We start from the raw sequence: 16942 nt of genomic DNA, 5'->3' as shown, positions 1-16942 counted from the left end.
CGCGGGTGGCGCTGTGGGTAAAAGCCTCAGTGCCTAGGGCTTGCCGATCGAAAGGTCGGTGGTTCGAATCCCCGCGGCGGGGTGCGCTCCCGTCGTCTGGTCCCAGCGCCTGCCAACCTAGCAGTTCGAAAGCACCCTCGGGTGCAAGTAGATAAATAGGGACCGCTTACCAGCGGGAAGGTAAACGGCGTTCCGTGTGCTGCGCTGGCTCGCCAGATGCAGCTTGTCACGCTGGCCACGTGACCCGGAAGTGTCTGCGGACAGCGCTGGCCCCCGGCCTCTTGAGTGAGATGGGCGCACAACCCCAGAGTCTGTCAAGACTGGCCCGTACGGGCAGAGGTACCTTTACCTTTACCTTTTTACAGCAGAAAAGTAATGTGGATGAGGAAGAATCCACAACAGATGTAGCCTAGTTCAGAAGGGTGGATAAAGTTAAATATAAGAAAGAACAAGAAACGTGGAATTTGTGCGGAGCGTGTACCCAGAAGAGAAGGAAAATGATTTGGGAAGGCCAGATGTGGGGGAAGGAAAGGCTAGCTCAGAAAGGGATCTAGCCATCAAAATAATAGCAGTATTTTCAGAAGCCAGGTGGTTTAACTTGTTTTGCATAATGCCCAAATGTGAAGTTGCTTTAGTTCAGGAGTACAGCTGTACTTTGAAACGGGGAGAGAAATTCAGCATAGTGCTATGGCAATCCTGTTGAAAACCCAAGGTTTTCAGCTTGCCAGATGGAACACCCACCCTCCCCCTTTCCCCCTGTATGCTGTTCTGGAGATTCGCCCAATTCTTCCCCTCCTCCCCTGCAAATTTCAGGGCACACAGGAAGAGGAGAAAGAGAAAAAAGCCCGCTGTGCTGGTGGAATGATGGGACTAGTTAGTTGAATCCCAGCCACATTGCTAAGAGGACATTACATTTGGAACACTTGCAGGAAATGGGGACTGCAATTTTGCAACGTTCTATATTGTATGTCCAACTGAAAATCAGTGGGACATAACCACCTGTGCATATGTGTAATATTTCAGGGAAGGAGCAGGACACAAAGAACTGCTTACAGGTGAGTGCAAGGGTTTGCACACACTGGTGGATTTTTTTTTAACAGTACCCCCCCCACTCCCCCAAGTGGCAAATTACAAATTGCTTTGGGAAGGCCCCTTGGTACTTAAAACTCATTCACCATGGAGAACGCAGGCTGCTGTTTTCAGAAAGCATATGCACAAAGCACATTAGCTACAGAGAATTAGTTGCATGGTTTGTTAGTCTGGCCAAACTCTTATTGCAGGGGTCAGCAACCTTTTTCAGCCGTTGCCGGACTATATTTTGAAAAAATAAATGAATTCCTGTGCCCCATAAATAAATTAGAGATGCATTTTAAATAAAAGCACACATTCTACTCATGTAAAAAACGCTGATTCCTGGACCATCTGCAGGCCGGATTGGGAAGGTGATTGGGCCTCATCCAGCCCCTGGGCCTTAGGCTGCCTACCCCTGCTGTATTGCTTTTCTGAATAGCCAAGGCGATAGAGGCAAATATTTATTTGTGCAAAAGCAGAAATGTGATTTTTAAAAGATAAGGTTTTTGGAAGTCAATGAAATTTCAACAGCATAACTTTTTAAAGTGAAACACAAAATAGCTTTTTAACCGATTTTGTTTTTTATAGTATTAAGTAATTATTCCTCAAATAGAGGGGGTGGTCTTGCTGTAGGACTTAGAAACTAAAAAGACACAAGGGAAAGGGATTGCAGGGACAAGGTACAGGAGGAAAAGCACTTCTTCAAGGCCAATACAAAGTGGTGAGCAGCAAGCATTTATATCCATTGTATTTATTTGGCTGTAGTAAAAGCTCGAGAGTGGTTTCCAAAAATAATACATTTCATAGTTCTGTAAAAGCCCCACACCCATAGCAGCTTGAGGATAATGATGATGATGATGATAAAAAATTACACTCCACCCATCAGACTGGAGTGCTCCAGACTGGGTGGCTTCCAACATAATATAAAAACAGTGAGACATCAAACATTAACAATTCCTGCTACATGGCTGCCTTCAGATGTCTTCAGAAAGTTGTGTAATTGTTTATCAGTTTGACATCTGATGGGAGGATGCTGTACGGAGTGGATGCAACTACCAAGAAGGCCCTCTTCCTGGTTCCCTGTAACTTCTGGCAGTGAGGGAGCTGCTAGAAGGCCCTCGGAACTGGACCTCAGTGTCTGAGCCGAACGATGGGGGTGGAGATTCTCCTTCAGCTATAAAAGTTTGATAGAAGACTGGGGAGTGGGAGCAGTGAATTTCTGATAAAAGTCCAGAATCCTTAATTTACAAATGAAAGTTGGGTGGGGTTTAGTTCTTATGTCCCATGATGTTTTTTGGAAAAGGTAGAAACATAGTTCTGTTGGTGCTTTCAAATGGAGAAAGGATCATTTTCAGTATACAGAAAGGCATCCAATAGGGGAAAGGATTGGGGAGGATGTATGGGGAAATGTGATACAGACCCCTAAAGTGTAAATTGATCATTACTTCTTCTGACCCAGTAATAAAATAGGCTGTATATGTGAAGCTGTTTACCAAGCTTCATTGCTGTGCTTAAAGCTGCTTAATTTCCAAGCATGTTGAAGCTTCTGTTTCCTTTGGTTTAATATCCACTTTTATTCCTAAGATTTTCCTGATTGAATACCCCCTTCGTGTACCTCTGAATTCTAGGGTATGTCTTCACCTGGGAGAGGTATTCTATACCAATAGCAAGCTCTAAATACACACACAATGAGAGCCACAATAGACTTAAGTTTCTACCGAACTTGTTCTCTCCCTGACTCCCAATGTCTCACTTCTCCATCTGCTTTTGGTCCTTCTCTCAAAAGCGTTTTGAATCTTCTTTGATCTCTTTGTCAAAAGCATAGAGCATGTTTGTGTCTTCTGCTCCTGTGCTCCAGAGACAAATTTCTACTGAATTTCTGTTCACCTTGAACTGCTTGTAGCTATATCACTTCACAAATAATAGCATATATCTAATCACACTACCTGCCTGGTGCCTGATATGTTGATTTCTACCATGGGTTCTACCATATTCTTAACATACCCTCTAAAAATGTGTTTTGCCTATGTGAGGTGCATTGTTAACCACTACAGGTAGGTAGTAACCTCATCCTTTTGCCCATTTCGTAAGAGAAACAAAACTAATATAAAAGAACAAATGTTCAGTGTGACTTTTAAGTGTTTGCTCAAATTATTGTCTCTCTGTGTTGAATTAGTGGAACCTTTGACCAGTGTTGACAGATGGGTTCCAAGCTTCTCATTTAGAAGACATTTCTGATCTTCCATGCCATGGCTAACACATGGCTCATCCACACATCCCAAGTAATTTTGGGTAGCCCAGAAAGGTCATTGATAACCTGGCTGCAGTTAAAAAAATGTAAATGGGTGGTGCTGTTCTCCCCCCCCCCCATTGCAGAGAAGGGGAAATGAAGGTGACACCTCTATCTTTTTACTAAAGGGCCCCTTCTGCCCCCTGGGGTGGCACTGTTCTTAAAAGGTTGTCGCCATTGTTAGGTCTTAGAAGGCTAGAAAACAGGAAGAAGACCTAACAGTGGTGTCACACCAAAGAAGGGGCCTTTCTCCAATGTCAAGAAGAGGCAGGAAAGTGCTGGGGCAGGGATAGACCCTGCTTGAGAGCAAGAGCACTGCTAAGTGAATGTGTGTTTTTGTCTGCTGCCGAGTCCACCCTTCCCCTGCTCTGTGTGCACCTGTGTGCAGGCTCTTGTCTATCTCCTGTTGAGTGCATGAATATGGAAGTGGCATGCCTGCCTTCCTTGGCTGCTAGGGTACGTATATGTGTGCCTCTGAATCGAGTTTGGGTTGGCATGCAGCTCCCTAGTCTTCTGCTGAATTATCACAAGAGGACTAAACACATGTAACAATTTCCCCACCAGTCTGTAAACCTGCATATAATTGCCACACATCATTACACATGCAGAGCCTAAGCATAAACAGCTTTTATGTCGGTAAACAATTTTACTTGTGCTGAACTCATATAGTTTGGAATACAACAACACAATTCCACCGTTCCCTCAAAATAAATAGCATGTCATTCTTGGTGTCATTTTGCTTTTTGTTGCATTTAGAGTTTACAAACAAATCTTGGTTAATTTTTACATTTCCACAAGGGTCAAAGTAGGTTTTAAAACTCTAGGTGTGTAAAACTTACCCTTCACTTTTCTCCCTTGGCCAGTATTCCTGACTGGGTTATCACCAGCCTATAACTCTTTAAATGGCAGACTATTTTTTGGATGCTTTTGAAAATTAGTATCTATAAGAAGCTCAGACCCTCTAAATTATAATATTGTTTACAGTGAGTGCTAAATTGATAGAAAACAGAGTCTTGTGTGGGAAATCTTCTGATACAGATCATAATGATAAGCATTCTCTCTCTCTCTCTCTCTCTCTCTCTCTCTCGTCAAGCCTATCTCTTATTGTTTGAGATGACTATTGCCATCAGACTAAAGTCCTTAAATGATCTTCCCAAGATACATTATTCCTTAGATAATCATTCTCTTGTTTCCTGAAAGGGACACATTCTGCTGTGAAATTTATACAGATTCATACACTAATCTCCATCATCCTTTTCGATTGACTAGTTCGTAAGATGACGTTGGATTCTATTTGACAGAATTCTTAAATTTATGCCTACACAATGTGGTGTTGAACACTGCCAAAGGAAGAGAAGATCTAGAAAGTTAACTGGCCTGGCTCCAAAAAACAGCTCCAGCAAAAATAGAGAATGCCAGAAAACAACAGTCAGCAACTTCAAAAATGTCCAAATTGACATGATGTCAAGCTCTTGAGTTTGGATACCTTTAGGATAAGTGTTCCATCCAAAGAGAGAGATTGAAGTTGATAATGTTCTCAGGTAGATAGAAAGGCAAGCCATCTGACTATACTTTATTGCAATTCTGTAGACTTGATTTTAAAAAATGGACAAAGTTTCCATCATAAAATTAATCTCCATGATTCAGTAAAAGGAAAAGGAAAGGTTGTTTTGTTTTTTGTTTGTTTTGGATGCTGCAAAGAAAATGACGTTTGCATTAAAACTGAAGATACAACATGCACAGTTTGGAAGGAAATCCAAGTCAAGTTGCTATGTAGGTGAAGCTGTAGTAAGAAAACCATGTTCTTATTACGGAAAAGTGTCCTGAATTGGCAGAATGAATAGAAGGCTGCATTAAGAAACAAGGAAAACTTAAAAGAGCACACAGAAATACAGTATTGGCAATGAAAATGCTTCTGAGAAGACTTCTCCAAAACAGCCAAACCGTAACTTATAACCATTACTCTACCATAATGTAGAGAATACAAAATAACAGTTGTTTGCCAAGTTCATAAACAAGTGTGCTAAGTTAGTTGCATAATTTATTGGTGGCTTTTCTTTTTAAAACTTGCTGTAGAGTAAATTATTGGTTTTCATTAACTCTCCATAAAGTACTTATAAACTTGTCATAACTTTATCCTCATACTATCCTATCTCTGTCTACTAATCATTGTTCCTTTGATAATAATTCTATTGTTCCCTGAAAGGGACACATTTTACTGTGAAATTTAAGCAGATTCTCATACCAACCTATTCCCAGCTACTGAAAGACATCTGAAATTATCTGAGAGTACAGTCAGTCTAATAGAGCTGTCCTAGATAATTTAAGACTTGACAGTAATCAACTTGAATTGTGATTGTGCCCAAAAAGAGTAGTTCAGACACTGAAGCACTGGTGAAATGTGCTCTCAATTATCCTTCCCACACTTGAAAGCAGGCCAGAATCGTCATATACACATTGAAGAAGATAAGGGACAAAACGGGATCCTACCGTGACCATTGCAGTGGGGTGACAGTTTTCAGTTTCTCGGTGCTTATTCAGAGGAATGAAAGAACCACTCTGCCAAATCACGGCTTGTAGCCAGGCCAAATGAAGTCTCAAACTCAAGTGGCATTCATCAGTCAAATTTCAGATGGTTATTGTCATACAGCCAAGTACATATTTTTTTACACTGCATGGGTGAAGACACTGAAAAAAATATTTCAAGACAATGAGTCATAACCAGAGTGCTGATGTTCTTGATTTTGTACTTGAGCTGCAACTCCCAAATGAAAATCAATATTACAGAAAGCTGAAAACTGCTAAGAATGAAGACATCCTGGGTCAATTAAACCATTCATCACTAAAAACAATTCAGCTGGCTAAGGAGATGCAACAGCAATTGGGAAGAAGTTGCTGTTATCACAGCTAGTGTCATAGAAATTACCGTATTTTTTGCACCATAACACTCACTTTTTTCCTCCTAAAAAGTAAGGGGAAATGTCTGTGCATGTTATGGAGGGAATGCCTATGGGTGGCATGCCTACGGATTTTCCTCCTCTAAAAACTACGTGCGTGTTATGGTCGAGTGCGTGTTATAGAGCGAAAAATACGGTATTATGCAGAGTTCTGTGCTCTTTGGTGTGAATCGAGAGTCAGTGGTACTCTTACTCCCATTTTCTGGCTCAAGCTCTGCAAAATTCCAATCCGAAAATGGTGGGGAAGGACACACAGCAACAACCATGTCAGTGTCTAGTAAGCCAACTTCCTGTATCGCTAGCCAATTAGGCTATTGACTGAAAAGCTTTCAAAGTGGATGAGTATGTCTTCAAAGCTTTATGGAATCCTTTTGGGTTCCCGAGCGCTGAGGGATTTATAGTCTTAACAAGGGCAAAGCCTATTGCCTTTGTTAGTTAAACATTGTTGGAAGTACATTGCTTTGGAAGTACTGCATCCAGTGATCTAGTGGGTTTCAAATTGCAAAGCAGTACCATGCCGAAGTTGTGGAAGACCAATAAGACTTGTGGGATTTCGTAGGTGCTAGTGAGATAGAACCATCTCATCTTCCTCATCTGTTCAGTGGAACTCAAAACCTCTTTTTTGGATACTGCCCTGTCTCTTCTTATCTGTTTACTGGAAAACAAAACTGCTTATTCAGACTATCATATATCAGCCTTAAATATTCTGCTAGAAATTTATTTACATCAGCCCCCTCCCTTTTTTCCACCATGGAACTCGCCATACATGGGTTCCTATATTGTCTCCTCAAGATGCTGACCAGAAGCAAACAGACTTGGCTTCAGTGAGGTTTCTGCATTGTGTGCCTTCAGATCATTGTATTCTGACAGGGCTAGAAAGTAACTCTTAAAAGGCCAAGTACAAGCTCAGCTCTTCAGGTGGTAAAACAGTGGCCCTTTTCACAGGCTGGCAACCGTGCTCTGTGTTTCCTTAAAATGATGCTGTGCGCAGAACTTGCCCAACTGTGAGCCTCCAGGTAGCACGAATGCTGGGAAAGCCAGGCTACATGGCTTTGATTTTCTGAATAGACCAGCTGATACACTAGTAATATATAAGTAGATTTGTGTTCTTACTCTCCTAGCCTGTGAACCAAAATGTCCTGCCATCCCAACTATCCTTCGTAAGCTGCAAGCAAGATTTTCATCAAGGATTAACTTTAAACCTTTTATTATGTATTCCATAAATTCATATGCCACTTGATGGTTAAAACACCTCAAAGCAGTTTCCAAAACTTCCATTTCAAAGTTTTTTTACAGATGAAACTGAGAAAGAACCTAACTTTTTGACATAAGCAAACGGCACGGCACAGCCAGTGGCTAACCTCTGACAAACGGTTGCAGTTGTCTTAAAATTTACGATTGCTGGTTTTACCACCTTATTTTTACTCTGCCACTTTTTTTGCTTGTCCAATAGGCCTGTTCTTCATGGCAAACTGATTTCAAACTGTAAATATGACTAGATTTTCAAGAGCTTCATAGAATGCAGGTCTGCTGTTCAAAGGAAGAAGCCAAATTGTACTGGGCATATCCAAGTCTTATGGATCCTGACTTTCAGTAACACGTTAATATTTGAAAACAAAATATAGAGGCTCAATTCACCCATTTATGTAGCAGCCACTCAACGGGAAGCCAAAGCAATCCCAGCTATGTGGCAGGTGTACTTTTATGATACACACATTCACTGTATTCACAACTTACATTATTGGATTGCATTGCATTTTTTTAAAAAAAAAGATTGCATGTAGTCCTAAAGAAGTCATCTTTACTACGTCTCAGAGGCTGTTGTTGGAAGAAATGCTATATTTCCCTCAAATTTTCTGTGTATCAAAATAGACTCACTCTGCATGTAGCCTGAAATTGATTTTCATTGATAAACTCAATGAATCTGATTGAGTTTGAATTGTCAAAAGGTGTCTGAAACTAGGTCTAATAATTTATCAGAATTGCAGTTAGTTTGGAAAAAAACACAATCAAATTTCTGAACTATTTTTTTTAGAATAAGGTTTTTCCCCAGAATAGATGCTTATATGCCTGTGCCAAGAATGGATTCAGGCCACAACACAGTTTACATACTATCCTAATTTATTTTAGTATCAACATGAGCCTAAAGAAGAGGAGCACTAGAACATTCAGTCAGCTTTTCTTGAGATGTATGCATTGTAATTGGTTCTGCGAGGCTGCTATCTTTTGCATCCTGATCTATGGGACTTGTTTCTGAATATACAAATATAGACTTGCACTGGAAAACCTTGCATATTTTGAATACGTTTCAAGCAAGTCACATGGAAATACCTGCACTTATAATTAATAATATTATCCCTGGATACAAATCATACCTGAAATGTATTTGAATTTTCTTTCTGTGGATTGACACGGCTTTCAATTTTTTCTCTGGCTGTGTTGATTATTCTTAATTTATCATATTTATTTTATCGGGGCTTTTCTGTAGTACTTGGTTTCCTAGCCTGGATTAATATTAGTAAGCAATAAGAATAATTAAGAAGGTAACTCAGACTACGAGCAGGGAGCAAAGCTGGTTACATCTAGATCCACAAGTTCACCTTTAATTATAGCTTTTTGTTTTTACATAAAGCAGCTTTTTAGTTGCTTCAGATACACAGTTGCCAATTAATTTTTTTTCAAGGATCCAGATATAACTTTCCTGACATGTTAAAAGCAAAAAAAAAAAGTATCCAAATCTCTGATGGAGGATTTTCTCTCTCCACCTTTTTCCCTAACCACTGTCATTCCACTCAAATTTGCCATGATCTCTTTAGTAATTCTTTGTTTCCTGAGATGGCAGACTTTCTATCACAATACCTTCCTAAATATAAATACCGGTAATATGTTCTTGTTTTTTACTTTTGGTGCTTCTTACTTTTCGCCACATTGAATTCTGCTCTGGGCAGCTCCTTCAGGAACAACATGGGAGGTGGGAGGTGACTTAGTGCGGGAAGGAGGTATATATATATATTTTTTAAAGCCCCAATGTGTAAGCAGAAAATGGTACAGCCATTTGAGTCCTGACCTATTTAGCTAAATATTAGAAGCCATGTCTGGCAAATCTAGCCTCAAATACATTTCTGTAGTAACAAAGAGATGGAACCAATATAATGTTGAACAAAAGGAACCTGCATCTTCTCTTTGTTAACAATGATCTATAGACTCGATGCTAAGATATTGGCTAGTTTGTAATCAAACTCCTGCTGCCTTTAAGTTTTACAGAATAGCTTTAATAACCGGGGGGGGGGGGGCGTTGTTAGCAAAACAACACCTCTGTCTTCAGGGCTTAAAATAAGGTATCTTAACTAGTCAGTGAACTTTAGTCTCATATTTCTCAAACAGTAGCTTCCCATGCCTCCTGGCAGACTCTCTTAGGAGCTGAAAAGAATTTCAAAAGCAGCTTGTAATACAGTTTTTACTGTTTGGGGGCAGAGCCAAAAATCCACAAAGCAACTGCTAGCCATTGCAAGACGGAGCTGTGGTGCTCCTGTTTCATAGAATCATAGAATCATAGAGTTGGAAGAGACCACAGGGGCCATCGAGTCCAACCCCTTGTTCCCAGAATCTGATAATTAGAAGACAGATGAAATGGTTCAGTTTAGTTATCATGACATTAGTAGGTGCATCCTTTGAAGTTGCTTCATTCTTTTTTCATAAGCTGTCTGAAGTCTATCACTAACTCTAGTGATGTATTAAAAAATGAACGCTTAAAAAAAAGGCTACATTTGTTCTACGTTGGCTGTAATATGCAGAAATCTTTTCTCCCCCCCCCCCCACAGCTTTTTAACAGTGAGCCATGATTAAATCAGGAAGTGTTCAGCCACTATTTCCCATTTCATCCCAAACAGGAAACTATGGTTACCAGCTTTGGAGCAAGCCAAGTTAAAAATTGGTTTATGATCCTGGTTTGTTCCAAGGCTGGTAACCATAGTTTCCTGTTTGGGATGAAATGGGAAGCAGTGGCTGAAGACGTCTTGATTTAATCATGGCTCACTGTAAAAGGAGTGTACGTACAGGCAGAAATCTCAGTCATCCAAACCAGGTGATTGTGCCACAAGCATTTTTAAAGAGTGGAATGACACAGATTTCTTATTCCACTGTTTGAAACAAGATATGAGAAAGTGGAAATAGAAAAGTTTTCATATATAATGACATAAAAGCTGACATGTTTATAAAGACGAAAGGAATTTGATGGTAAAAATAGCATACCCTCATTTATTCTTCAACTAAATATTGTTGCAATATATGTTCCTAGGAAATACATTTGTACTGGTCTCAGCTATGGTTGTAAAACGAAAATCTTTGGGTGTATAAGGGTATATTGTATAATCACACTGAGGCTTACAAAGCCTGTTAGACACAAAGGGACTTCTGTAATATGAGACACTGTGTGTCTTAAAACAGTGTCTTGCTATAGTCTTGCACAATTACCATTCATGTCAATGGCCTGTTGTCTTCCACCTTGTTCCAGAGAAAGAGAAATAAAAAAATAGTGAATGACGCAGGTGGCGCTGTGGGTAAAACCTCAGCGCCTAGGACTTGCCGATCGCATGGTCGGCGGTTTGAATCCCTGCGGCGGGGTACACTCCCGTTGTTCGGTCCCAGCGCCTGCCAACCTAGCAGTTCGAAAGCACCCCCGGGTGCAAGTAGATAAATAGGGACCGCTTACCAGCAGGAAGGTAAATGGCATTCCGTGTGCTGCGCTGGCTCGCCAGATGCAGCTTGTCAGGCTGGCCACGTGACCCGGAAGTGTCCTTGGACAGCGCTGGCTCCCGGCCTATAGAGTGAGATGAACGCACAACCCTAGAGTCTGTCAAGACTGGCCTGTATGGGCAGAGGTACCTTTACCTTTACCTATCTTTTTGTGCCCCTGTAAATTGGATGCAAGAGAGTTAGAATTTATGCTTCCTTGAGTTATTTTCTTTTTTCACATCTTAATTCAGCCTCTCTTGCTCAACAATGAGCAAGGATTTAATTTAAAATGGACAATTGAAATCTAAGGCTTTTCTACTTTCTCTGTTGAAAACATTCAGCATGGAAAATGTCACAAGGAAAGACATGCAAGTTTTGGGCCTTTACAGCTCCTTATTTGTAGGAAGAAATGTGCAGCTGGTGTTTGTGTGGTGGACAAATACTTGTTACTGGGGAAAGCCTATTCTTCCCCCAGCTAGCAATGAAATTGAGAATACAGTGTGGAAGATATGTTAACTGGTGTCATTGGTACAAAACAGTGCCTACCTGTCCAGTGAGTGATAGAAATCTCTGGTGCTGCTATATGCACCATTTTATAAACTGTTTTTAAGTTTAATTCTTAGTTTTGTTTTTAAAAGATTAATGGCAGAGGAGGAGTATTCTGTGGCTATATCACTGTAGCAGGGAATCATTCATCTAGCGTCTAGAACAGTGGTTCCCAACCTTTTTTTGGCCACGACCCACATAAGCATCTCTAAAATTCTGACCCCCCCGTGACATATAATTCTTATTATTCAAAAAGTGAACTCCTATTCACGTGGAGGAAGCCTAAAAGGCCATTCACTATTAATAACTCATTCTCGAATTGCCCCCCTTAAAAATCAAATTGCCCTCTGTGGGGCGGGTGCCCCATGTTGGGAACCATGGGTCTAGAACATAGAACATGCAAAGTGTCACAGGATCAATCCCCAGCATCTTCAGCATCTTGCTACAAACATGGGAAATTAATGCCAGTCAATGTGTGGTCTGATTCTGTATAGAGTAGATTCTTGTGCTCTAATCCCCCATGCAAACTGGAGACATCATCAAAATTCCTTCTTCTTTCCACAGCAACACCCTTCCATTTAATGAACCTTTTGCTATTTCTCTTCTCCTTGTCTCTCAAGGATAAGCACTCTTCCCTTCTTATGCTGGAGTAGACATCTACCCTTGTAAGCAATTTAGTGACCAGGGTTATGCTATGCAGCACCCCACAGTGAAGCTAAATCATTTCCTTCCATTATAAGTGGGATATTCTTTCATGTGCTGGATCAGGAGCACTAAGAGTTTAGTGCTACCTTGTAAATACCCTCTAGAAGATGGTAGCCTGCTCCCCACCCCAAATTACTAGCCTACGGGAGGCTGGCAGAAAAGGTGCAGAGAGCTGTATTTCAATGCTGGGCATGGATGAAGGGGCTTCCCTCCTCTAGCAGCCCACTTGGCTACTGTACTGAGCTCAGCGGACGAATGGAGCACTCTATGTTTCAACTGATGGACTCACCTGCATGCAGTTCCTGGTCACCTGTGGTTGCCAGGGAAGTGTTCAGATGCAATAATGGTTTAGTGCTAAGGGAGAAAAACGTCTTACTGTCTGGAAAGGCTCAATAGAGACTTTGCAGCCCCTCTTGGTTTTGTGCCAGCTTTGCCCGTCAGTGGTAGTACAGACAGAAGCACCCCACATGTCTGGACTATGATGATCAGAAGAACTGAAACAGTGCACCTGCTGATCCTGAATATTGCAGCCCTGTAGATGTACTTTAGAAATCAGATATGTAAAGCAATATAAACTTACCAACTCATGGGGATCTTTGCAGACTGAGTTGGAATGCAGAGACATGGGTGAAAAAATATGAGCACTTACAGTGACTTTGAACATTTCATTGCTGATCAGGAACAGGCTGCATAAGTTCCTAGTGCTTCATATTCATTTATAGCAGGGGTTGTCAACCTGGTCCCTACCACCCACTAGTGGGTGTTTCAGAATTCTAGATGGGCAGTAGGGGGTTCTACAGCACAAGCTGAATCCTCCTTCCACCGAGCACTGGTGGGCGGTAAGGAAATTTTAACATCAAGAAAGATCATTAGTGGTCAGTAGGTATAAAAAGGTTGACTACCCCTGATTTACAGCTATGTTCCATGTACAATGATAGGGCAGGCTTCATTGCAGAACCTTTGTTTCAGATGTGACATTGCACAAATGCCGGAGACTTGGGCACCCTATTCTTGCCTAAGTAATATCCAAGCTGCTCTTAGACTGGGTTTCAGTCTCCATGGTCTGCTTTTGAGTCCTGATTCTAAATTATTATTATTTAATTCCTTTACAAAAGGAACTAGTGCTTGGAAGCAAATAAGGAGAGATTCCTCTCTTCCGAAGAGACAGTACTGGAATTGTGGCTAAATTGGACAGTGCATAGCAATGTGTTCTTGTTCACCTGTACTGTGGAATGGAAGCTCACAACTGCAGGGTGCATGCGACCCTCACTACATATTATGTAGCTTGTTTGGAAGCTTCTCACTAATATGACCACAGTGTCACGTGGAGAAAAAATAAAGCACCCAAATAGTGGCTTTCAAATTTTGTTTCTTCAGGCAATCCATTCCATGTACATTTGTCTGCTAAGAAAATCCCATCTGTTGGAAACTTAACACCAGCTAGGCCTTTTAGACATAATCACAGTTGCTCTATGACCACTGAAATTATGCTCTGCAGCTGGGGGAAATCTGCAATGGAAAAGCTACTTCATAGAGGAAACCCTTCAGAGCAATCACACTGTTCTTTTGAAACAAAGTTTGAAAACTACTACAGGAGGACAGAGTGCTCTTGAACTCAGGTCCTACCTTCCAGCTTCCTACTGGCATCTGGTTGGCCACTGTGAGAGCAGGGTGCTGGACTTGATGGGCCCTGGCTTGGTGCAGCAGGCTCTTGTGTTCTTACTGCCATAAATGGGTGCCCTGTAAGCTTTAGGTAAAGCATTCATTTTTGGCAAGCTTTGATGGCTGCTTGTGCAAGAAGTATTGCATCAAACACATAGCTAGACATACATAAATGTTATCAAAACCAACTCCATACCGAATGAAATGCACATAAAGGGTTTTTAGTATGTAACGGTAAATGGTTTATGTCTTGTTCGTAAGAAGAGTTCCAGTTGTTTCAGGGAAAGCAGTATTATCCTTTAAAAAGGTGGTGGTGTGGGATTCATCAAGTTGAAGAATATTTTGCAGTTAATGATGAAATGGAAGTCCTAGAGCACCAAATCGACTGAAGCTAGATCAGGGTGCAGAACCCTCACCCCAAGGACGACATTCTCATAGGCAATCTCTGGAGGTGGCAGGCCAGTCCTCGAAGGGGCAGTGGGGAGAGGCAAAAGCGTGTGGGCAACAAATGAAATTCTTAACTTGGTGCAGTAGGCTACCTATCAGCCACACAGAAGCCAGGAATGCATACACAAGCCTAAACTATTAGTCGTAACTGAAGGACACATTCCAAGCAAAAGCACTTGAGGAGGGTTAGCTGAGCAGTGCCTGTGTGGGGAGGAGCTCAAAGGAGTCTTAAGAGACCACGAGCTGGAGGTTCCCCATCCTGACTTAAATAATAATGTAGAATGTTTTTACTTCTTTAGTGCAAGATTGACCTAACCGTTTGAGTTTTGTTTGTTTTACAGATAAAAGCAAAAAACTATGACAAAGTAGAAAAGGTGAGTGTATAAGTATGGCCTATATTTTAAATAGATTTGGAAGGAAGAATAAATAAATACATGGATCATCTATTCTCCCTCGTTAAGTGATGTGGAGAAGTCAGTCTTAAGCTTGCAAACAGCTAATTTGTGCTAGCATTTGCCTTGGAAATTGAGTATAAAGTGTCTGCCACTTTGTGGCAAAAGGCAAGAAACTTGGAAAGAGGAAGAGACACACACCCCTTCCCATTTCTAACATCTGCTTGAAGACCCATTTTCCACAAGAAGGTTTTGGGGTCATGGCCTAGTGGTGACTCCCATGTGAGTACCTCAAAAAGAGGTTGGGCTGCCCCTAGCCTTGTGACTTCAAAAGTACTTACATGCAGGTGCCATTTGTGAGAACCACATGGGGTTCTCTGCCCTCCATATGGATACTGTCTATGTAGCCACCATGGTTGATGCAATCTGGTAAGTCCTTTTCAAGATACTACACCAGGCATCCCCAATCTGCAGCCCTCCAGATGTTTTGGCCTATAACGCCCATGATCCCTAGCTAACAGGACTAGTGGTCAGGGATTATGGGAATTGTAATCCAAAACATCTGGAGGGCCGAAGGTTGGGGATGCCTGTACTACACTCATGCAAATTGTAGCAACTACACAAACATTTCCCACATGGAGATGCCAGACACCGCCTCTGTGTGAGTGATGCCAGTCTGCGAGCTCACATTCTTGTGGCACTCATAAGGGAACTACCATTAAGTATGAATTGAGTCTGTATTTTTGCCCTCATGAAGGGAAGGGAAGGGACATTCCACAGTGGGGGTGCCACCTTTGAAAAGGCCATTTCATTCACTATATCACATGAGGCTGCTTCACTCACTTGGCAAGGGGCATCCTGGGAAAGGTCTCTGAAGAAGATTATAGGATAAGAATGGGTGGAGGGAATCCCTTGGGTAACCAGGCCCCAAGCCACTTAGGACCTCAAAATTTTACAGCAGTGTTACGAATTGAGCCTGGAAATGGACTGGAAGCTAGTGTAGATGGCAAAGTACCGGCATAGTATGATCAGAATCACTAGTCCCAGTTTGTGATCTTGCTGCCCTATATTGGACCCGCAGAATTTTTCAAGGTAGCCTCACATATTGCAGTAATCCAAATGGGAGGTTACCAAAGCACAGCTGTCTGTCTAGGTAAGATTGCCGTTGATATGTCACCTTCAGCTGATAAAAGGCACTCTGTGCCACTGAGGCCACCTCTGCGTTCAGTGACATGATAGATCTAGGAGCAGCCCAAACTACAAGCCTCGGAAGCTGGCTTTGGTCTGCCCTCCATCGGCCACTTCTTACAGGTAGGAGGGATGCCTACTTGTCAATCACCTGATGTTATATATGACATTGGATGATTCAGATTTCAAAGGAAGATTCAAAGCTGACTCAGAAGTGTGCTCTTGATTCTTCCCTTCTTCCTTTGCAGCCTGACTTTTGCTTAAGATGGAGCTGAAAAGGATTATTCTTTCTTTCCAATCCTGGTTTGAGTTCAAGATGGGGTTACAAAAGTTTCTACCACAGGCTTTGTCTGCACTCAGAGTCAGGAGCTCTGTTCTGGAGCTCACAAGTGAAACCAATCCCAGTTGATCCATTTATTATGAAATTTTTAAAGCACCACTTACCAAAGAACAATTGGGAGCACACTTTTAAGGCTCCTGATCATTCCTTTGCAGCAGCAGTTTTACCTGCCTCAATCCCTGCTTTAGGGGGAGTGCAACTCTCTCCAGAACAGGTTTTAAACCACTCAGATAAATGGATGAACCACTTAGTAAAGTCATTCCTCCTTGTATGCTCATCTGCTGTTATGCTCATATTTCCCAGTCCCACTTAGTCCTTTCAGCTGTGATCCAAAGTTTATTTACTGCTCCTACACACAGTAATTCAGAGGTTTATCTGAATTTACCTGTGCTTCAATATGTGTAAAATGGCAATGTCAAAACAGAGGTACACCACTATGCCAAACAGAGGATGCATGAATTGCAAGGTTCTCGTACTAGATGGGTGCATTTCACAGTTCTGACAGCATCCTTACCTTTACATTAAGACTTGGCTGTTATTCCTGAGACTGTGCCTGTCTGTTTTAAAAGGAATGCAGACTGAACCTTAGTTTGTTTGTTCAAGCTCCAAA

The 16942-nt window shown here is 41.6% G+C and overlaps 1 protein-coding gene across 2 annotated transcripts in view; it reads left to right on the top strand.

Moving 5' to 3' along the window:
* Positions 1-16942, top strand: part of CSTF3 (cleavage stimulation factor subunit 3) — a 57942-nt gene that overhangs the window by 25912 nt on the left and 15088 nt on the right. Inside the window, exons 1-2 of one of the 2 annotated variants that reach the window (XM_053390440.1) lie at positions 898-1055; positions 14754-14786. In XM_053390440.1, the coding sequence (XP_053246415.1) occupies positions 1008-1055; positions 14754-14786 (81 nt within the window). In that variant the 5' untranslated portion in view covers positions 898-1007. Of the gene's footprint in view, positions 1-897; positions 1056-14753; positions 14787-16942 lie in introns of those variants that run through there. The other variant, XM_053390433.1, reaches the window with a different exon arrangement.

This window comes from Podarcis raffonei, chromosome 1, assembly GCF_027172205.1.
Source record: "Podarcis raffonei isolate rPodRaf1 chromosome 1, rPodRaf1.pri, whole genome shotgun sequence".
Lineage (NCBI taxonomy): Eukaryota > Metazoa > Chordata > Lepidosauria > Squamata > Lacertidae > Podarcis > Podarcis raffonei.
Note: the sequence above shows the minus strand (reverse complement) of the source record. Positions and strands in the feature narration are given on the sequence as shown.